Source organism: Onychostoma macrolepis, chromosome 01, assembly GCF_012432095.1.
Source record: "Onychostoma macrolepis isolate SWU-2019 chromosome 01, ASM1243209v1, whole genome shotgun sequence".
NCBI lineage: Eukaryota > Metazoa > Chordata > Actinopteri > Cypriniformes > Cyprinidae > Onychostoma > Onychostoma macrolepis.
Genome location: NC_081155.1, coordinates 46549258 through 46572072, shown reverse-complemented (window position 1 = coordinate 46572072; position 22815 = coordinate 46549258). Strand labels below are relative to the sequence as shown.

At 35.4% G+C, this 22815-nt stretch overlaps 1 protein-coding gene across 1 annotated transcript; it reads left to right on the top strand.

Annotated features, from left to right (window-relative positions):
• The first annotated feature begins 219 nt into the window (after window positions 1-219).
• On the top strand, window positions 220-22350 carry LOC131525224 (transmembrane protein 255B). Its single transcript, XM_058752633.1, has 9 exons — window positions 220-441; window positions 2122-2264; window positions 3150-3212; window positions 15437-15526; window positions 15608-15685; window positions 17529-17614; window positions 17696-17855; window positions 19384-19533; window positions 20634-22350. The coding sequence occupies exons 1-9, from the start codon at window positions 396-398 to the stop codon at window positions 20850-20852; spliced, it is 1035 nt and encodes a 344-aa protein (XP_058608616.1). The 5' UTR covers window positions 220-395; the 3' UTR covers window positions 20853-22350.
• The last annotated feature ends 465 nt before the right edge of the window (window positions 22351-22815 follow it).

Here is a 22815-nt window from a genome sequence, read left to right as displayed (position 1 = left end):
AAAGAAAAGTTAATTTTTAAAGCATTATTTATGCATGGATGAATTTTGTTCGTGATTTCATTTGATTGGTAACAGCTCTATATAGTGTCTTATTATTCTACTTAATGATTTAAAAACAAGACATTTCTCAAGCAGTGAGTCTTGACTCGGTCTGGACGCAGATCAGGTGGTGTTGACTCCAGCTCTACTCTGTGTTTGTAGAGTCGCGTGTGGCGTCGCGTGGTCTCTTGTAACGGGAGCGTCATGCGTCAGTCCCGCGCGCGCATCGCTTTACCTGTCTCTCCGCTGCGGCACTGACGCGGGATTACTGTAAACACGGAGGAAAAGTCTCTTTATAAACTTTATTTTTGTGAATTAAATTCTGTGCGTGAAATATCAGACATCAGACAGACGCGATGCAGCAGCCACAGAACGCGCCGCAGACCAACGCGGATCCCGCAGGTGAGTTCCGCATAAAGTGATCATAATAATAACATCAGCTCATCTGTAATAACGGCATATCATTATTATTGTGACTGACTGACTTTATTCTCTCATACATGACGAGCATCTGTGAGGAGAGCAAGTTCATGCATTAATTACTTCATGAAATCTATCCTGTCTTTGAGAAAAGTGGTTCGTGTCTGTTAAATTTGAATAAGTTGCTGTTCATTTCAATAGTCAATAACACATTTTTATTTATTTATAGATTGAATAAAGTGTGGCCAGAAAGTGCAAATATTCTATTGGGTCTCAAATGTGTTTATAAAGCTTGCATGCATGATGATAAAACAAGGACAAGTAACTTTTGGTTGAAATATAAGGTCACACCTGCCGTGTTTTTATCCTCATCATTGCATGAAATGCAGTGCAGTTTTACATTTTGGCATGTTTACTGTAAATGTTATTTTGCAGTATAAAACACAATATTTTATTTGTATAGCGATTTTTGAAAGCAGCTTTACAGAAAATCATGATGTTAATGTTTATAATATCTTAATATATTCATGCCTTATAGTCACATTTATCTGATTAGATGACGTTCCTATAACCAAGAAAGACATGAGCAAGCAGTTGAGGGAACATTCTCAGAACGTTCTGTCAAGGTTCTCTCAAAGTTATGAACACGTTAATTGAATGTTTGTTCAAAGTTATCAGGTCTTTAATTAGGTTCTCAAAACGTTAGAACGCAAACATTACTTATACATTGTTGAAATGTTTTATACGGTGACGCATTGCTGCCACACACACATTATTTTTTCCACTCAATTATGTCGTTTTAACGACATCTTTTCTCATAATAACGAGATGTTTTCTCGTTTCTTTTTGTTCATATTTCAATTTGTTGTTAAATCACACTTCAGTCATTCAAATAAAGAAATATTCCAAGCCCAGAGTCCATATTCAATCATAAATGAGTCATGGGTCTGAGTGCAGTTATTGGATAGCACTATGTTGTAGACAGATTGGAGATTAATCCTAATAAACATGCCACTACAAATTAAAACCATTACATTAAAATACATTTAAAACAGTGCATTTCATAACTTCAGCAGCCTGCAGATCCTCGTTTATGTCAGGACAGTAGCACGGACAATCAGCTCGCTCACATAATATAGGCTACCATATATCTATTATAACATATCGTTTTTATGACATATGTCGTTATTACGAGAAAAAAAAATGTTGTTTTAACAAGAAAACATCTCATAATTATGAGAAAAGATGTAATTGTAACGAGATAATTGTCGTTTTAACAAAATAACATCTCGTTATTACGAGAAAAGTTGTCGTTAAAACTACATAACATCTTATTACGACATAATTGAGTGGAAAAAATATGTGTGTGGCAGCAATGCATCACCGTAGTTTTAAATGTTCAACTAACATTTTTTAAATGTTACCACTTGTTTCAGAACGTTCAGAGAACAATCAAATGTAACGTTCCCATAATGTTTAAAAATGATACAATGGAATGTTCCCATAAAAACATTTGAAACATTGTTTTAAAACATTGAAATGTTTTGTGTTCAGAGAACACTTGGATCTGTTATGTGTGTAATGTTTTAGAGCCGGCTGATAATATAGTTTACATGCATCAATACTAGTGCACAGCTGTATGAGTGTGTGTTGTTTGTCCAGATGTGTTTGTGAAGCGGCGGCGTACGGCTCTCTGGTGTTCGGTGTCTCTGTTTGGACTCTCTGTTCTGGTTCTGGTGGTCGGGCTGCTGTCGGCCACACAGACGGATAACGTGGCCGTGTCTGGATACTATCCCGGGATTATAGTGAGTGACTCCACATCATCACTTTAATCAACTCTTTGTTTTGTCCTTTCATTGGAGCAATAAAACAGCAGTCTGTCATTATTTTGCTGATGAAGATAGAGTCACGATCAGTGTTGAGGAAAGTTACTTTTAAAAGTAATGCATTACAATATTGTGTTACTCCCTAAAAAAAAAAGTAACTAATTGCGTTACTTTTTATGAAAAGTAATGCTTTACGTTACTTTTGCGTTACTTTTCAAATCTGGGCTGGGCTTGCTTGTTTGTTTTTAATATAAAGAGTTCTATTTTCGGCAAACGTAGAAGCCCTTTCACACCAAAAGCTTGAAGGAAAAGTAAATTCACATCTAACAGTAGAACACTCTTCCACAATAACAAATGTTAGATTATCTAGAGTGATTTTTGCTTATTAGTATGATTGAATTGGATCATCAAAGGTCAGCAGTAAAGACATTGGTTAATAAAATGGGATTAGATACATAAATGATATTCGTCTTATTTAACATATTTAATTATTGCAGGTTTGCATCATATTGCATCAGTTGCATTTCACTGTTTATTCATTTTGAGAATACTGAATCTGTTTTGTTTTTGTGAGAGATGAATTAATGCACGTTCACATTTATTCTAGCACTAAAGTAACATCTTACTCCTGATTTCTCTCAACATGAGGACAGCAGAGCTGCCAATCAATAAATGGGAAACAAAGTTACTGGCGTTACTTATTTTAAAAAGTAACAGATATTTTCTTGTAAATTAAAAAGTAATGCATTACTTTACTAGTTAGTATTTGAAAAAAGTAATCTGATTACGTAACTTGTAATGCATTACCCCCAACACTGGTCAAGATATTAAGTTAAATCAAGTTTGTTCTCTTCTCGATGGCAGCTGAGTTTTGGAGCATTCTTGGGAATCGTTGGTCTGAACCTGGTGGAGAATCGCAGGCCGATGGTGAGTACAACCAGCCCAAATCCATCTCAAAATGGCTTTACGGTGTATTTTAGATGAACTATCGGCTCTCTGAGCGACGTAATGGCTCATCAATACAATTACAGCCATTGTATTTCAGTGAGGTTTATTTCTGTCCCCGTGAAATATATTTCAGATAATATTACTCGTTTTAGTCGGGAACACGAGGCACATCCGCCGTCAGGTCGATGAGTGTGATTGGATATGTGGTCAGTAATGCTGAAAGTGATTGGCTGATGGTTCAGGTGGAGCTTTAGCCGAATTATATTAGCATTGATGATCGCTGGGCTCAAGGAGCTGCGGCCTGTCTTCAGTCCAACTCAACTCACAGCCTTATAGAAACCAGATGTTTGCTGTTTTCCCATGTAAAACTCACTGACGTGATGCAAAGGCATTGCTATGTAACTATAATGTTCCATGTGGTTGCTAGGGTGTTGCTATGTGTGCAGTGTGGTTTTTAAGGTGTTGCTAAGTGACAGTAATGTCTTCAGTATCATTGCTAGAGTATTGCTATGAACTGTACAGGGTTCAGTGTGGTTGCTAGGGTGTTGCTATGGACTGTAATGTGTTCAGTGTGGTTGCTAGGGTGTTGCTATTCAACTAATGTGTAGTGTGGTTGCTAGAGTGTTGCTTGGTGACAGTAATGCCTTTAGTGTTGTTGTTAGAGTACTGCTATGGACTGTGATGTTTAGTGTGGGTGCTAGTGTGTTGCTATGTGACTGCAATTGACACTTGTCAGTATTGTTTGGTGTGGTTGCTAGGGTGTTGCTATGAACTGATGTGTTTAGTGTGGTTGCTAGGGTGTTGCTATGGACTGAAATTTGTTCAGTGTGGTTGCTAGGGTGTTGCAATGCAACTAATGTGCAATGTGGTTGTTAAGGTGTTGCTAGGTGACAGTAATGTCTTCAGTATCATTAATAGAGTATTGCCATGGACTGTGATGTGTTCAGTGTGGTTTCTATGTGACTGTAATTGACACTATTGTCACTATTGTTCAGTGTGGTTTCTAGGGTGTTCAGTGTGGTTGCTAGGGTGTTGCTATGTGACTGTAATTGACACTATTATTCAGTGTGGTTTCTAAGGTGACTGTGGTTGCTAAGGTGACTGTGTTTGGTGTGGTTTCTATGGTGTTCAATGTGGTAGCTAGGGTGTTTGTTATGGTTGATAGGATGTTCAGTATGGTTGCTAAGGTGACTGTATGGTTACTAAGGCGACTGTGTGTTTGTTGTGGTTACTAGGGTGTTCGGTGTGGATGCTAGGGTGTTTGGTGTGGTTGCTAGGGTGTTCATTGTGGTTTCTAGGGTGTTCAGTGTGGATGCTAGGGTGTTTGGTGTGGTTGCTAGGGTGTTCCTCATCATGTTCTGACAGCTGAATCTTGTATTAATGATGCTGTAACCTGGTTTAGCAACTCTATCACAAACAGGGTCCAAAATTAATGTTTTGACACACCTGTTAATGATGAGTGAATTCAATATTTTTACCAGCCATCAAACTGTTTATTTTTTTAATATGTAATTGAGTTGCTTTGATATTAGGATACTGTGAGCAGCCAACCAGCAAAATGTATAAAATGTTTGTAACTGTCAGTTGTTAATTTTAGACCCTGGTAATAAACCACACACAGACACACACACCATGGTTACCATGGTGAAGGGAAGTTGTGGGTCTGTAACCATGGCGACGTGTTGTTGGTCTGTGTGTGATTTAGGCTTCTGTTGTGTCCCGGGCTCTGATCCCAGTACATCCTTTAAAATTTAATGAACAACACACACACACTCATTCACAAAATCTTAATGCACACACCCCTGCACACAGGACAGTTCTATACATACACCTGACACACACACACAGTGCTGGTAAGCTGAATCCAGGCGCTCAGGTGAACACATTAATGTGCAACAGCCCGTATCACACTGCAGCTTCAGCTTCCATTTCCTGAGCGTCACTGCAGACTCAGTCCCGTGACCTCTGACCCCTCGGAGAATTGCGGAAGTGACCAGAACATTATTGCCAGAAAGTTTCGAGGTCAAACGCTGCAGAATTATGACTACAATGGAATGAGACGTCAGGGTGATGATGATTCAGATGTTCACCTTCAGCCTTCAGAGAACAAGATCTTCTCAGATTCATCCATTATGTAACGCTTTGTTAAAGCCAACATGAAACCGGAGGATAAAGTGAAATACTTTCAGATTGAGAAGCAGTTTTTATTCAGAACTGGTTCTGTAGTTTTTAAAAATCCAGACCCTGAATGATTGTCATGAGTTTGGATCTGTTTACAGATCTTGAATGTTCTTCTGTTTGAGTCTTATTATTGGATTGATGCTTTTTGCTTTTGTTTTATGGATCATTTGACATTGGATCAGCATGTTGTTTTTAACATGCTTTAAAAAATAAATAAATGGAATATAATTGAACTAAATGTGATGAGAGAGAAAGGATGTGTTTAAAATTTCTGCAGTTTAGTTTCAGTAAATGCTTTTGATAGACTGAAGAAGTTTAAGAGATTAATTTTAAAGCAGTCTAACCAAAACTATTCGACTTTGATTAAATAATGACATTAAAATGTTAACAAAAATCTTGTTATTGATTAGTATGGCATTAGGAGTAATTGAGTTATTTAGGCAGCAGGATGTGTTTCCATAAAAGAATGGATTTAATAAATCAGAATCCTTTATGATTCAGTGCAGATGAATCAGTGTTAATGTGTTTGAATGAATGAGATCTTTTGTATTTCTCTTCTTCACCTTCATCTCAGACACTCCTCTATTTGTGTCGTTATTTCCCGAGACCCACTCGCTCCCTTCAAATACATGAGCAGTGAGCACTACAACATCTGCCCTTGAACGTTTATGACTGCTTGTATAACCCGTGCTGGATTCATCACAGCACAAACCAGTTCATGAGCTTCACTGAGCTGAAGCCGAACACGTGTGCGTGTCTGTTTGAGTTGTTAATTAACTCAGTTGGTTTGTGGATGTAGTTAGTTAGTAGAGCTAGGATAAGCTGGAGTGCTGACGGGTAACCAGAGAGCCGGTGTTGGGTTACTGATCGCTGACATGGAGCTTCACACATGCATCTTTAAAGCGTCAGTGTTCAGGGTTTGTAGGTTAGACGTCCTGTAACCTCTCGAACTGAACCGCTGGTCTTCAAGAAACCAGCTGAAGTAAAATCTCATTATTATTTGTCAGAAACTAATAAACAACTGCACCTGGGAAAAAAAGCATGATAGTGGTGAAACAAATCATTTGAATGAAGCATGGGTATACAGTAGTTAAATATAAATATTACTGTAAAACTACTGACATACAGCACTGAAAAATGTAAAGTCAGAATTGTGAGATAAAGTCAGAATTATGAGATATAAAGTCAGAATTGCAAGATATAAACTCAGAATGCGAGATAAAAAGTCAAAATTACCCTTTTTTCCCTTTTTTTCTGCGGTGGAGATATGAATTAAAAATTTCAGAGGAAAAACAGAATTGCAAGATGTAAAGTTAGAATTATGAGATGTAAACTCTGAATAGTGAGATGTAAACTCTGAATAGTGAGATGTAAACTCTGAATAGTGAGATGTAAACTCTGAATAGTGAGATGTAAACTCTGAATAGTGAGATGTAAACTCTGAATTGCGAGATGTAAAGTCAGAATTGCGAGATGTAAAGTCTGAATAGTGAGATGTAAACTCTGAATTGCGAAATGTAAAGTCAGAATTGCGAGATGTTAACTCTGAATAGTGAGATGGAAACTCCCAATAGTGAGATGTAAACTCAGAATAGTGAGATGTAAAGTCAGAATTGCGAGATGTTAACTCTGAATAGTGAGATGGAAACTCCCAATAGTGAGATGTAAACTCAGAATAGTGAGATGTAAAGTCAGAATTGCGAGATGTTAACTCTGAATAGTGAGATGTAAAGTCAGAATTGCGAGATGTAAAGTCAGAATTGCGAGATGTAAAGTCAGAATTGCGAGATGTAAAGTCAGAATTGCGAGATGTAAACTCTGAATAGTGAGATGTAAACTCTGAATAGTGAGATGTAAAGTCAGAATTTGGCAAGATGTAAAATCAGAATAGTGAGATGTAAACTCAGAATTGCGAGATGTAAAGTCAGAATTGCGAGATGTAAAGTCAGAATTGCGAGATGTAAACTCTGAATAGTGAGATGTAAACTCTGAATTGCGAAATGTAAAGTCAGAATTATGCGAGATGTAAACTCTGAATAGTGAGATGTAAACTCCCAATAGTGAGATGTAAACTCAGAATAGTGAGATGTAAAGTCAGAATTGCGAGATGTTAACTCTGAATAGTGAGATGTAAAGTCAGAATTGCGAGATGTAAAGTCAGAATTGCGAGATGTAAAGTCAGAATAGTGAGATGTTAACTCTGAATAGTGAGATGTAAACTCTGAATAGTGAGATGTAAACTCTGAATAGTGAAATGTAAAGTCAGAATTGCGAGATGTAAACTCAGAATTGCGAGATGTAAAGTCAGAATTATGCGAGATGTAAACTCTGAATAGTGAGATGTAAAGTCAGAATTGCGAGATGTTAACTCTGAATAGTGAGATGTAAACTCAGAATTGCGAAATGTAAACTCTGAATAGTGAGATGTAAAGTCAGAATTGCGAGATGTAAAGTCAGAATTGCGAGATGTAAAGTCAGAATTGCGAGATGTAAAGTCAGAATTGCGAGATGTAAACTCTGAATAGTGAGATGTAAACTCTGAATAGTGAGATGTAAAGTCAGAATTTGGCAAGATGTAAAATCAGAATAGTGAGATGTAAACTCAGAATTGCGAGATGTAAAGTCAGAATTGCGAGATGTAAACTCTGAATAGTGAAATGTAAAGTCAGAATTGCGAGATGTAAACTCTGAATAGTGAGATGTAAACTCTGAATTGCGAAATGTAAAGTCAGAATTGCGAGATGTTAACTCTGAATAGTGAGATGTAAACTCCCAATAGTGAGATGTTAACTCTGAATAGTGAAATGTAAAGTCAGAATTGCGAAATGTAAACTCTGAATAGTGAGATGTAAAGTCAGAATTGCGAGATGTAAAGTCAGAATTGCGAGATGTAAAGTCAGAATTGCGAGATGTAAACTCTGAATAGTGAGATGTAAACTCCCAATAGTGAGATGTAAACTCAGAATTGCGAGATGTAAACTCTGAATAGTGAGATGTAAACTCTGAATAGTGAGATGTAAACTCTGAATAGTGAGATGTAAAGTCAGAATTGCGAGATGTAAACTCTGAATAGTGAGATGTAAACTCCGAATAGTGAGATGTAAACTCTGAATAGTGAGATATAAACTCCGAATAGTGAAATGTAAAGTCAGAATTGCGAGATGTAAAGTCATAATTGTCCCTGGAGTCATTTTTGCCTGACTTGGATGCTGAACAGCATCTTAGTCTGTTTAATACTGCTTGTTCAGAGGTTTTGAATACCACTGCTCCTCTTAAACCTAAGAAGTCTAAACCTAAAACTGAACCATGGCTCAATGATAACATCCACTCTCTGAGGCAAGCTTGTAGAAGAGCTGAACAAAAATGGAAAAAGGACAAATTGCAAATTTCATATGAAATGCTTAAAGACTGTTTTGCTACTTTTCAGAAAGCAGTGAAATACGCTAAGTCTAAGTATTTTTCTAATTTAATTGCAAAGAATCATCATAGCTCTAAAGCCTTATTTTTGTTATAAATTCTGTGTTAAATCCTCCTGTAAATGTGATTTCAAATCCCTCAGTGTCATTATGTGAAGGTTTCTCAAGGTTTTTCTGTGATAAGATTACTACTCTGAGATCTCAGTTGCAACCACTTGCTAATGTTTCACCTGAATTTTGCTGTTCTTCAGCCATATGGAGTGATTTTGATCCAGTTTCTCTCCAGTCTCTCAAAGAAACTATCGACCATTTGAAACCTTCTTTTTGCTCTCATGATGTTCTCCCTCCACGTATTTTAAAACAAATTTTCGACTCGGTTGGCCCTAGTTTGGTGTTGTTTCTGAATAAATGTCTAGTTTCAGTGACAATACCTGATAGCCTCAAAGAAGCTACTGTGACTCCTCTTCTTAAGAAACCTTCTCTTGATGCTAGTAATTTTAATAGTTTTCGACCCATCTCAAATCTTCCGTTTATTACAAAAGCACTCGAGAAAACTGTTTATTCAGATACAGTCTTTCCTTAGTGCAAATCATATTTTTGAAACCTTCCAGTCTGGTTTTAAGCCTCTGCATAGCACAGAGTCTGCTTTATTACCGGTCCTTAATGATATTATGTTGACGACTGACTCTGGTGACTCTGTTATCCTAATTCTGTTAGACTTAACCTCGGCTTTTGATACAGTTGATCATAAAACTCTTTTATCTTCACTAGAATATTTTGTGGGCATCCGGGGAACTGTTTTAACAAAATAGAATAACAAATATTTAACAAATAGAAGTTTCTCTGTCAGATTGGGCAATTTTTCTTCATTGCCTGCTAAACTTTCCTGTGGAGTGCCGCAGGGTTCTATTCTCGCACCCATTCTTTTTTCTTTGTATTTACTTCCTTTGGGCTCTATTTTCAGAAAGCATGGTGTATCATTTCACTGCTATGCAGATGATACCCAAATTTATCTTCCTCTGAAACAAAATAAACGTGCTGCTCTGGAATCTCTTTTTGCATGCCTGGATGAAGTGAAAACGTGGTTCTCTCAAAATTTTCTATGTCTGAATGAATCAAAAACGAGGTTATAGTCTTTAGCCCTAGTGAAAATTCAGGGAGCAGAAGTATCAATCTGGACTACCTTGCTCCTTTTACTTCTTCCTGTATTACGAACCTAGGTGTTTTCTGGGATCAGAGTCTTAAATTTGATAAACAAATAAATGCGGTTATTAGTTCCTGTTTTTTCCAGCTACGTCTTCTCTCTAAAATTAAATCTTTTCTCTCTTTGAAAACTTTAGGGATTGCTATCCATGCGCTCATTACAACTTGCTTGGATTACTGCAACTCTCTTTATCTTGGCATTTCTAAATCTTCCATCGTTAGTCTACAATTAGTACAAAATGCCGCTGAAATCTGAAATCGTTACATTGGTTACCTATGCATCTTAGAATTGAGTTTAAAATTCTTCTCTATGTTTATAAATCTATAAATAATCTGGCACCGAGCTATCTATCTGATCAACTTCATCCATACAATCCTACTCGAAATCTGAGGTGTGGTGATCAAAGACTTCTCTCTGTCCCCAGATCACGGTTAAAGCATAGAGGGGATAGAGCCTTTGCGGTTGCTGACCCTAGGCTGTGGAACAGCCTTCCAGCCTATATCAGATTGGCACAGTCTTTAACTGTTTTTAAATCATCTCTTAAAACCTATTTCTTTTCTTTGGCTTTTAATTCACTGTGAGTTTATGGTGTGAATCTGTGGGTTGACCTGTGTTTTTATGAATGAATGAATGAGGCATTTATATAGCGCTTTAATGTGTATTGCAATACACCCAAAGTGCTTTACAATCATGTGGGGAGTCTCTCCTCAACCACCACCAGTGTGCAGCATCCACTTGGATGATGCGACGGCAGCCACAGGACAACGGCGCCAGTGCGCTCACCGCACACCAGCTACAGGTGGAGAGGAGAGAGTGTCATAGAGCCAATCAAGTGGATGGGGATTATTAGGAAGCCATGATAGACAAGGGCCAGTGGAGGGAATTTGGCCAGGACACCGGGGTTACACCCCTACTCTTTACGATGAGTGTCATGGGATTTTTAATGACCACAGAGAGTCAGGACCTCGGTTTAACGTCTCATCCGAAAGACGGATGTCTTTGTTTTATGTTTTATGTCTTTGTCAGTTCAGCACTTTGGTCAGCCGTGCTTGCTGTTTTTAAATGTGCTATATAAATAAAGCAAACTTGAACATAATTGCGAGATGTAAAGTCAGAATTGCGAGATGTAAAGTCAGTATTGTGAGATGTAAACTCTGAATAGTGAAATGTAAAGTCAGAATTGCGAAATGTAAACTGAATTGCGAAATGTAAACAATAGTGAGATGTAAACTCAGAATTGCGAGATGTAAAGTCAGTATTGCGAGATGTAAAGTCAGAATAGTGAGATGTAAAGTCAGAATTGTGAGATGTAAACTCTGAATAGTGAGATGTAAACTGAATTGCGAGATGTAAAGTCAGAATAGTGAGATTTAAAGTCAGAATTGCAAGATGTAAAGTCAGAATAGTGAGATGTAAAGTCAGAATTGCAAGATGTAAAGTCAGAATAGCGAGATGTAAAGTCAGAATAGTGAGATGTAAAGTCAGAATAGTGAGATGTAAAGTCAGAATAGTGAGATGTAAACTCTGAATAGTGAGATGTAAAGTCAGAATAGTGAGATGTAAAGTCAGAATAGTGAGATGTAAACTCTGAATAGTGAGATGTAAAGTCAGAATAGTGAGATGTAAACTCTGAATTGCGAGATGTAAAGTCAGAATAGTGAGATGTAAAGTCAGAATAGTGAGATGTAAAGTCAGAATTGCAAGATGTAAAGTCAGAATAGCGAGATGTAAAGTCAGAATAGTGAGATGTAAAGTCAGAATAGTGAGATGTAAAGTCAGAATAGTGAGATGTAAACTCTGAATAGTGAGATGTAAAGTCAGAGTAGTGAGGTGTAAACTGAATAGTGAGATGTAAAGTCAGAATAGTGAGATGTAAACTCTGAATAGTGAGATGTAAAGTCAGAATAGTGAGATGTAAACTCTGAATAGTGAGATGTAAAGTCAGAATAGTGAGATGTAAACTCTGAATTGCGAAATGTAAAGTCAGAATTGCGAGATATAAAGTCAGTATTGTGAGATGTAAATTCTGAATAGTGATATACACAATAAAAACAGAATTCAGAAAAAAAAAAATCTCACAATTCTGACCCTTTTTTCCCCTGAATTTTAAGTTTATATCTTGCAGAAAAAAGAATTGTAAAACAAAAACTTGCAATTAACTTTTTAAAATGCTTTTATATACCGTGGCAGAAATGGGCTTTAATCCATCGGCGGCTCTGAGTTTAATTGGACTGAAATGTGAAGTTTGGATGGAGGTCAGCGCTGGTTTGAGCTTTATTGAGCGCAAAGGACTCGTTTTATTGGTTTGTTCTGGAGGTCACGTGATGCTTGCCTTGGCTCATTTATCACCAGTGAATAAACTCAGGATTTAATTAGCGCAATTAAGCAGAAAAATTACATGATCGTAAAAGCTGCAGGTCCATTTAAAAGCTTATTAACGCGTGATTGATGATGTTCCAGCTGTGATGTGTCAGTTAGCATGAGAGGATGTGTGTGTTTTACTAGCGCTCTGGGTTCATCAGGACACTGAATGTGCACTGTTAGTAGTGCTTTAGTACTGGCACTGAACCTAAACACAGTCAGTCAGTCAGTTAGTTAGTTAGTTAGATGGGACTTTATTTGATGTGTGTCATGAAATTAGTTTTATTTGAAATATGTTTGTCACCAGAATATCACCTCATTTGCTCATGACTGTTATTAATGTTGTCACGTTTATTTCTACAGTGCTTTATACAATACAGATTGTTTCTAAGCAGCTTCACAATAATAAACAGGAAATTTACACTATTAAAGTTGCAAAATTGATCAATTATGAGCCAAATTCATTTCAGCTGTAAAGCAGTTCTACGGAAGGCAATAGTCATTATTCAGATCAATTCAGATTCAGTTCAGTATCAATAACAGTGTTAATGTGGTGTGCTGATAATTGCTGTAGTTAAGGCCATTATTAAAACATTCAACCTCCAGAACACTCTGATTGTAACCAGTTCAACAAAAATCATCTCGAATGAGAGAATTATATTTGATAATGTTTATTTCATCCAAACATCCTGAAAATGCACTCAGTTTAGCTGCTTTTAAAAACAACATGAAATACTATGAATTCTAACATACTACTTATTCCCATTTTCTTTTACTATATTATATATGAAAGCATGTATATTTGAATACAGACTAAAAATTGTTCATTGAAGCATTGCATATTTGTTGACTACTATCATGTCAAAATTTTCATATTGTATAAGCTCTATCAGTAAACCTTTGGAATGAAAATAAAAAATATATAAAAATAAAAATGTGAGATGTTGAAGCAGAGTGTTTGGTGAAATTGGCAGTGTTGTTTTAGTATTATTTATATACGGTTTTTAGTAATATTTTGAATTCAATTTTATTTTTGTTTTTTCAGTTTAGTTTTAGTAAAAAAAAAAAATTTGTTTGTGTTTGGTCATGTTTTAGGATTAATATTAATTTTTTTTTTTTTTTTTTACATAATATTTGGTATTTATTTATTTGTATTATTATTATTATTATTCACAGATAGTCATTTTAGTGCTTCAACTTATTTCAGTCAACTGGCGACATTTCCTTTTTTTTTTTTTTTTCAGTTTTGCATGTATTAATTATATATATTTTTTCAGTTTCAGTTAAAAATAGTGTTGTAATAGTTTTAGTGATCATGATGTGTGTGGTGTTCCTCTGATGTATCTGTTGTAGTAGTGGCTCTGGCAGATGATCAGGTCACGTGTGTGAATGTGAGTTTGATCATCAGCTGCTCATCAGCCAATCAGAGCCTGTGATTAAACAAACCCAGCACACAACGAGGCTCCTGAAGAGACTGTATATGAGAGAGTGACCTTTCCTGTGTTACTGCTGCTGTTCCAGCGGGACAGTAAATCACCCATAAAGCCCTGTGCCAGCAGACCGGAGCCGCACACGTCTCTGCATTTACTTTATTACTGCAGTCAGTCCACATGCAGACGCTGGAGTTACGAGCTCACGCTGGAGACCAGGAGACCGTAGAGCTGTTTGTGTGTGTGTGTGTGTGAGAGAGTGAGTGAGTGAGTGTGTGTGTGTCTGTGTGTGTGTGATACAAAAAATACAATGGTTTGAACCTACCCAAGTATATATTTTGGAGACAAATTTGTGCTCAGAAGTGAGTTAAATCTGACGAAACCTCACACCTCCTTTTAGGGATGTCTTCATTAAAAAAATTTTTTTTAAAAGTCTAAAAATAAAGAAAATTTCCAGCTCATCATTCAAAATCTTGAAATGATAACTTGCATCGACTTGTTGTATGTTGTTTTTAAACATGAACATGGTTTTATTTGTTGTTCTGTGTTTCATTTCTGATTATTGTAACCCTGTAAAGTCTGACGTATGAAATAATAGTCAGAAAAATTTAATGTTTTAATGAAACAGTTTTTTGAAACTTTAGACAAAATATTTTAAAAATCCAAAAAATACTGCATGTGTTTTGAGTATCATATTTGATCCATCAGGCTGAAATAGCATGATACAGTAAAAAACATGGAGGGGAAAAATTAGAAATTTTTCAGAGACTCTGAATACTCGATATTTATATGATGAAATTCTGATGCTTGTAATGTAAATCAATGAGATCTTTATAACACACTGCAAAACATATTTTCTTCCTTAGTATTTATGTCTTGTTTTCTAGTATAAATATCTAAAAATTCTTGAATCAGGATGCATTTACTTGACAGATATTTTGTCTTGTTTTCTGAAAATATTATTCAAATTTTGTTAGTTTTTGCTTAAAACAAGCAAAAATATCTGCCAATGGAGTAAGAAAAATAACCTTAAGGCTAAACAAGATTATTTTTCTTACCCCACTGGCAGATATTTTTGCTTGTTTTAATGCAAAAACTAAACAAAATTTGTTAAATTTTTCAGAAAATAAGACATAATATCTTAAGTAATTTTACTTGTCAAGTAAATGCATCTTAATTCCAGAATTTGCAGATATTTACACAAGAAAACAAGATATAAATACTAAGGAAGAAAATCATTTTTTGCAGTGCAGTGCAGCAGATACTGACATTAAATGATCTAAATATCAGTCGTCACTCGATATCTCCAATAATTTGTTTTATTAAGATGAGATTGAAATGATCCAAACATATAATGCAATGCAATACATTGCTGATTGAGAGATGAAGAAATAAATGCTCCTCAGGAGATGTTTTGGAGGCTTGTGAAGATCTTCCTGAAGGTGGATGTTTGCACAATTACACTTGATCTAATCATTTTTGTTTGATTTTGGGGTTGAGATACGATTGATCTGGTGATATAATGGTGTTGTTTTCTCATGTCCTCACGTGTGTGTCCTTCATGCGGTGGTGATTTAACTGTGTTTGTGTGTGTTTGTTTGTGTGGGTCAGCTGGTGGCATCCATCATCTTCATCAGTCTGGGTGTGGTGTCGTGTTTTCTCTGCTCCATCATCGACGGCATCATCGCGGCCGAGTTCATCGTGAGTATCTGCTCGCATGCTGCTCATCAAACATCAGTCCTGAGATAACGAGTACTGTACTGTCTCTCTGTGTGTGTGTAGGACAGGAGGCCGCTGATGGAGGGCCGCTGTGAGTTTTACTCCAGCTCTTCTTACAGCTATGACAATTACTACGCTGAGGTGAGTTCATCTGAAATCCACACGCTGATGATGATTATGGCTTTGGTTATTATCAGTCACTGATGAACCGGTTGGACTCGGTGTATGATCATGTGCTCTGCTTCCCTCTGCTGCTCAGATATGAACATGACTTCAGTCTGGTCAATCATTAGTTCGGCAGACTCTTTTATTCACACTCTTAAAAATAAACGTTCTTTGTTGGCATTGATGCTTTGCTGTGCTGCTGGTCGAACATGAACAGCCTTTTAAAAATTGTTTGTAAATCTCTCCAATCACCAAATCTTGGATTCAACTCTTGTATTCTGTCAGTTAGGACAGGTTTTGTTTAAAAAAAAAAAAAAAATTTATAAAAATTTTTTTGGAGCTGCATTGATCATAGGACTTATTGATTTGAGCTTATGAATCTCAGTTTTTGAGTGGAAAAAAATCACTATTGGCAGATAATTTTTGCAATATGCAATTTTAATAATAATTGTAATAAGCATTATTTGTGGATAATTTTGGCAATAATCGGTTTTTGAGTAAAAAAAAATGCTTATAATTTCGGCAATATTCAGTTTTTGGATAAAATAAAAATTGCCGGTAATTTTGGCAATATTCAGTTTCTGAGTGAAAAAGCATTATTTGTGGATAATTTTGGCAATATTCAGTTTTTGAGTAAAAAAAAAACATTATTTAGATAGATAGATAGATAGATAGATACTTTATTACTCCCAGAGGGAAATTAATTCATTTATGGATAATTCTGGCAATATTTAGTTTTTGAGTGAAAAACAATGTTTGCTGACAATTTTGGCAATATTCAGTTTTTTTGGTAAAAAAAAAAAAGACCATGATTTGTGGATCATTTTGGCAATAATCCTTTTTTTCGAATAAAAAAATAAAATGCATATAATTTGGGCAATATTCGGTTTTTGGGTAAAAAATATTGGTAACACTTTACAATAAGGTTCATTAGTTAACATTAGTTAACAACATTAGTTAACATGAACTAAGAATGAACAATACTTCTACAGCATTTCTTAATCTCAGTTAATGTTAATTTCAGCATTTACTAATGCATTATTAAAATCACAAGTTGTGTTTGTTAACATTAGTTAATGCACTGTGAACTAACATGAACAACTCTATTTTTATTAACTAACGTTAACAAAGATGAATAAATAGTGTAATAAATGTATTGATCATTGTTTGTTCATGTTAGTTAATACATTAACTAATGTTAACAAACGACACCTTATTGTAAAGTGTTACCAAAATATTTACAGGTAATTTTGGCAATATTCAGTTTCTGAGTGAAAAACATTATTTATGGATAATTCTGGCAATATTCAGTTTTTGAGTGAAAAACAATATTTGCTGACAATTTTGGCAATATTCAGGTTTTTTGGTAAAAAAAAAAAACAAGCATGATTTGTGGATAATTTTGGCAATATTCAGTTTCTGAGTAAAAAAAAAAGCATTATATTGGATAATTCTGCCAATATTCAGTTTTTGAGAGAAAAACAATATTTGAAGGTAATTTTGGCAATATTTTGTGGTTTGGATGAAATTGTGGATCACTTTGGCAATAATTCTCAGTTTTCGGGTAAAAAAATTATTTGTGGATAATTTTGGAAATGTTCATTCAAAAGGTTCATTTGAAAGGTTCTTTGAGGAACCAAGAATGGTTCTTCTACAGCATCACTGCAAAACCCTCTATTGGAAGCTTTATTTTTAAGAGTGAAAGCAGCTCACACATGAGGAATATCATGATCAGGTTGTCATAAAAGCCACAATATAGTTCATAATGTCAAGTTTAAAGTATAAACTAGATTAATTCGTGTTGATTTGCTGTGTTCAGGTTCAGTGTCATTCCTACGGTAAACAGTGTACACTCAAGGTGAAGAGCAACACCTGCTACTGCTGTGACTTATTCCACTGTGACAGGTGAAGCACACGCATCAATCACTGAGCATTTCCAGCACAGCTGTGTGTTACTGAGTGTTTTACCGCATGTGTGTGTGTTAGCGTGGACTATCGTGTGCAGTACTATGAGTTCACGGGTGTGAGCAGCTGCTGGGACGTGGTGAATCTGTACCGTCTGCTGTGGGCCTGTGTGACGCTCAATGTGCTCGGCGTGTTTCTGGGCATCATCACCGCTGCCATACTGGGAGCCTTCAAAGACCTGGTGAGTCTGGATTCATCAGAAACACATCAAGACACAAATGAAATGAGTGTTTGCTCAGTGTTTTTAGATTCAGCTATATGACAGATGCAGTGATTCAAGATGCTGAAGCCACCAGACTCACTCGGAAAAGTTTTTATTTTTCTATATTAAAACTATCACATTTTTTAATGTATAATTAATTTTTAATCCAACATTGCATAGCACTTTGACTTTTTGGAATGTTTTTTTTATATATATTCCAGCTGCGTTCAGTTTTGATTATAGAGATGCACAATCTATCAGTAATGAAACTGCAATCACCAATATCTCATTTTTAGTGGACAGCATAATGTTTTGATGGCTTATTTTTTATTTTAAATAATAATAATAATAATAATAATAAAAAACAAACAAATCTAATTTGGCGTTCCTGGTCAAAAGTGATCAGCCTTTATATAAGCTTATACATTTCTCATTATGTTATATTATCACCAAATCTTGGATTCAATCTTTTTGCCAACCTAATTTTCTTTCAGCACAGGTTTTGTATTTCTTTTTGGAGCTGATTGATCATAGCTCTCTTAATATTGCCCAAATCACTTGTCAGTAATGCTTTTTTCACTCAAAAACTTTGTAGCATAAGCTATGACTTTTTTTTTTTTTTTCTGAGTAAAAAAAAGCATAATTTGTGGATAATTTTGGCAATACTCAGTTTCTGAGTAAAAAGTGCATTATTATTGAATAATTTTTTTGCCAATTTTCAGTTTTTGGGTAAAAAAACCAACAAAACATTGTGGATAATTTTGGCAATATTCTGTTTCTGAGTGAAAAATGCATTATTTTTGCTGCCTGTGCAGTTAAACGAATTTATGCCATGGTCTGTCTGAACCGGCTTCATGGTACAGGCCCCTGGTCAGTTTAATCACGTAATCAACACCTGCCAGCCAATCAGAATCGAGTATTCAGACAGACCATGGCAACAAAGCAGTTTTTAATCTAAATTAGACTGTATAATTTCGAAATTTGAAGCAAAAACAGAATGGCGCTTTAAGTGTTTCCTTGGTTTCCGCTGTAAACAAAGCAGCGCTGCACTTGTGAACTTTAATATGCATTATACAGAGGCAAGATGAAAAGAAAAAATACCATCTAAACTTTTCTAAAGACAGTAAGTTCCCCTCAGACATACTTTCATATAAACTCCTACCCCTAATTGAATCGCGATTTGTTTGGCATCTCAACCGATTTGAATCGTCACATATTTTAATCGATTTTCAACCGGCTAGCGGTTAATCATTACATCCCAACTTATTTCACTAATTAAATTTTTCTAAAAAAAAAAAAAAAAAATATATATATATATATATATATATATATATATATATATATATATATATAAATTAGAAGCAGACAAAGCTATTTAGATGTATAATTTCAATTATCAGCTTTAACATAACAATAATTCTCATTATCCGAATTATAGCTTAACATGAAAAAACATTCATGTGTCTTAATGAGTCTGTAGTTGATGTAGATGTGTGTGTGCGCTCAGGCTCCTGCAGCTCGCAATCACATGACACCCAGTCCGGCTCCGGCCCCTCACATCCTGTACAACCCCACCCAACACCTGATCACCTACACCGGCTTCTGCCCCTCCGGACAAACTCTACCCGCCTACCCAAACTACCCGCTGCCCATGCAGGTGAGGACCACTAACCAGCTAACCTCTGGTACTCATGACAGTCAGATGATCAGGACACCAACAGGACTGAATATTACTATAGAAAATGTCTTTCTATTACGACGTTTAAATGTCAGTCAGTTTTGTTGTATTATAAGATTTTGTTGGTTGGTTTTGTTCCATTAAGAGATTTAAATATTGGTTAGTGTTGTTCTATTTGCGCTTTTTAGGTATTGGTTGTTTTTGTTTTAGTAAGAAATTTAAACATTGGTCAGTTTTGTTCTAGAAACAGACTTAAATATTGGTCAGTTTTGTTTTATTAAGAGATTTAAATATCGGTTGGTTTTCTTTTAGGAACAAATTTAAATATTGGTTATTTTTGTGAGTATCTGTGAGTTTTGTTCTATTAAAAGGATTAAATATCGGTTGGTTTTGTTCTAGTAACATTTAAGTATAGGTTAGTTTTGTTCTATTAAAAGATGTAAATATCAGTCAGTTTTGTTCTATTTAAAGATTTAAAAATCGGTCGGTTTTGTTATATTAAGAGATTTAAATATCAGTTGGTTTTGTTATATTAAGAGATTTAAACATTGGTTAGTTTTGTTCTATTTAAAGGTTGAAATATCGGTTGGTTTTGTTCTATTAAGAGATTTAAACATTGGTTAGTTTTGTTCTATTTAAAGGTTGAAATATCGGTTGGTTTTGTTCTAGAGACATTTAAGTATCAGTCAGTTTTGTTCTGTTAAAAGATTTAAATATCGGTTAGTTTTGTTCTATTTAAAGATTAAAATATCTGTCGGTTTTTTTCTATTAAAAGATTTAAATATCAGTCAGTTTTGTTCTATTTAAAGGTTTAAATATCGGTTAGTTTTGTTCTATTAAGAGATTTAAATGTTGGTGGGTTTTGTAAGTATGGCTTTAAATTCAATTAGTAACATCTATGATTTCAGGCAGAATTACCATATCATGATGTCTGTGGTTGAAAATGTCTTTTTTTATGGCAAAGATTTGATCATATCGTCCACCTCTAAGTAGTTTAAACAAGCAGCTGCTAAAAAGTCTACACATTTAACCTCATCATTTCTGATGTTAATTTATTATTCTTCATCCTCGTTCTCCAGCATCTGAACGGTTATCCGGCTGCAGGTCAGTCCGTCCCCGAGGTCTCGACCTCCCCGTCTGACGAGACTCAAGCAGCGTCTCAGAGCGGGATGAATCAAGTCGCACCGGCTCAATCCACATCTCAGGACAGCAGCGGCTACATGCTGACTCCAAACGCTCCCTCGCTCTACGCTCACTCATTAGGGCCCTTCGAGAAGCCTCCACCTTACGCCTGCTGAAAAACCTGAGCCAGGAACACTGACTTCTGACAGGCGTCTGACCCCTGTGACCTCCACCGCCGCCGCCGCTGCTGCTAATGACCTCAGAAAGAGTCTATGTAATCGTCACTTATTCTTGTAGCAAATGTGATCAATGTTGTTGTCTGGTAGTTTCCAAAACCTCTAAATTTTGGCTCTTGGCTCTCTAACGTCCTCTTCCTTTGGTGGGGTCTTCATAGTTTGATTCATTGAATCATATAAGGCTGAAACACTCAACGCAAAACCCATGAACGCGTCCCATCCTCAGCTTCAGCACACAGATCACTGTAGCTGATTAGTCTTCTGCGGTCAGATCAACTGAAGCATCAGTCTGAGGAGAATCCTGTCGAGGACGTTAAAGTGTTGACATCGTTCAGATTCCTGAATAACATGTGTGGTTTAATAACGAGACATGTGACTCTATCAGCCCTTCAGTCCTGGTGTAACACAACAACGCACACCATGTACAACACATCCAAGGGCTGGATTCACAAAACATTAAGAAAAAAAACTTCCTAATTGCAACTTTCTTCTTTAATAACAAAACATAATGTTTAAGTTAAGAATATTTTTGTTGCATCACTGTGAAAACCACCTTTTGGCACATTTATTTTGAAAGTGAAAGTTCTCTTTAGAATTTATATTCTCGATAAATGTTCTTCAAAATCATTGTGATAACCGTCAGCTTGTCATAAATGATTAATAAATGTGTTGGGTATTTTCAAAAATTAAACATAAGCAGCATAACCCTAACTACATATTCACGACGACTGGCAGATTTTACTTTCATAATCTAGCAAGTAAATTCTCCTGTTATGATTAACACAGCTCTTACATTTATATTAAAAAAAACAAAACAAAACATGAAATGCTTGCTGCTTAAAGAGTTAATAGATAATGCTTAAATGCATGGTTAAGATTTATCAGTGAAGTTTTAAATTTGTTGCATTAAACAAGGCAACAATGTGGCATATATCAAAGCCTGTCATCTTATGCTCAAGTAAAATATGATGTTCTTAACCCTTTCATGCTCACACAGACAATCTTTTAAACATTTTCATAAGTAACCAGTTTGAATTAAAGGCTTTTTTTTTTTTTTATAATTTTTAATTTATCTGCTAGCTTTGTGGTGCATTTACTAAATGCTTAAACGTTATCTAAAAATACAATAAAACAAATGTCCCCTAGATTTAGAAATATCTCTAAATAAGAATGAACCATATTCCTATGTGACACTGTGTTTTCGGTATTTGCATTGTCCAGCATTTTCTATTTATTCTGCATATACGCAAAGCGTATCACTTTTTACCTAATAAAATTAATTTATAATTTCATTATTTTAAAATAATTTTACCTTCAATAAAACCCTGAACAAAAATCTTTTCACAAAATAGAAATCTATTTTAAACTGCAAAACTATAAAAGAACAGGTGGTTCTGAAGGGTTCAGAATCTGCACTTAACTACTCAAATGTGTTCATTTCCAGCGCATTAATCTGAACATTGGATAACGCTAAATTCAAAAGTCCTGTTTGATTTTAATGCCATATTAAAGGTTTTTCCAGAGAGGATTTTGTATTTCTCTTTTTATCACTCCATAAATCAGAAAATACTGTCAACAGACAGAAAACAAACACGTTTTCAGGAGGAAAATATATGAATAAACCTTCAGAATAAAGAGAGGAAAAAAAGTTTGGAGTAAGAGAAAAAACTTCTACAGACGCAAATTAAATAAACACTTAAAATGTGTGTTTTGGATGTTTTCGTCTCGTCAGTCTGAAAGAAGAGACACGATGTGGGAGCAAAATAGACCAAAATCTCAAAACTGATCAGTGCATGAAAAACACTAGTTTTGTTTAATGTTTTTGTGAATTAATTGTTTTGTGTCTCAAAACTAGCAGTGTAACGCAACACTCATCAGGTTAATTGGTTTGGTTTCTGAGCCG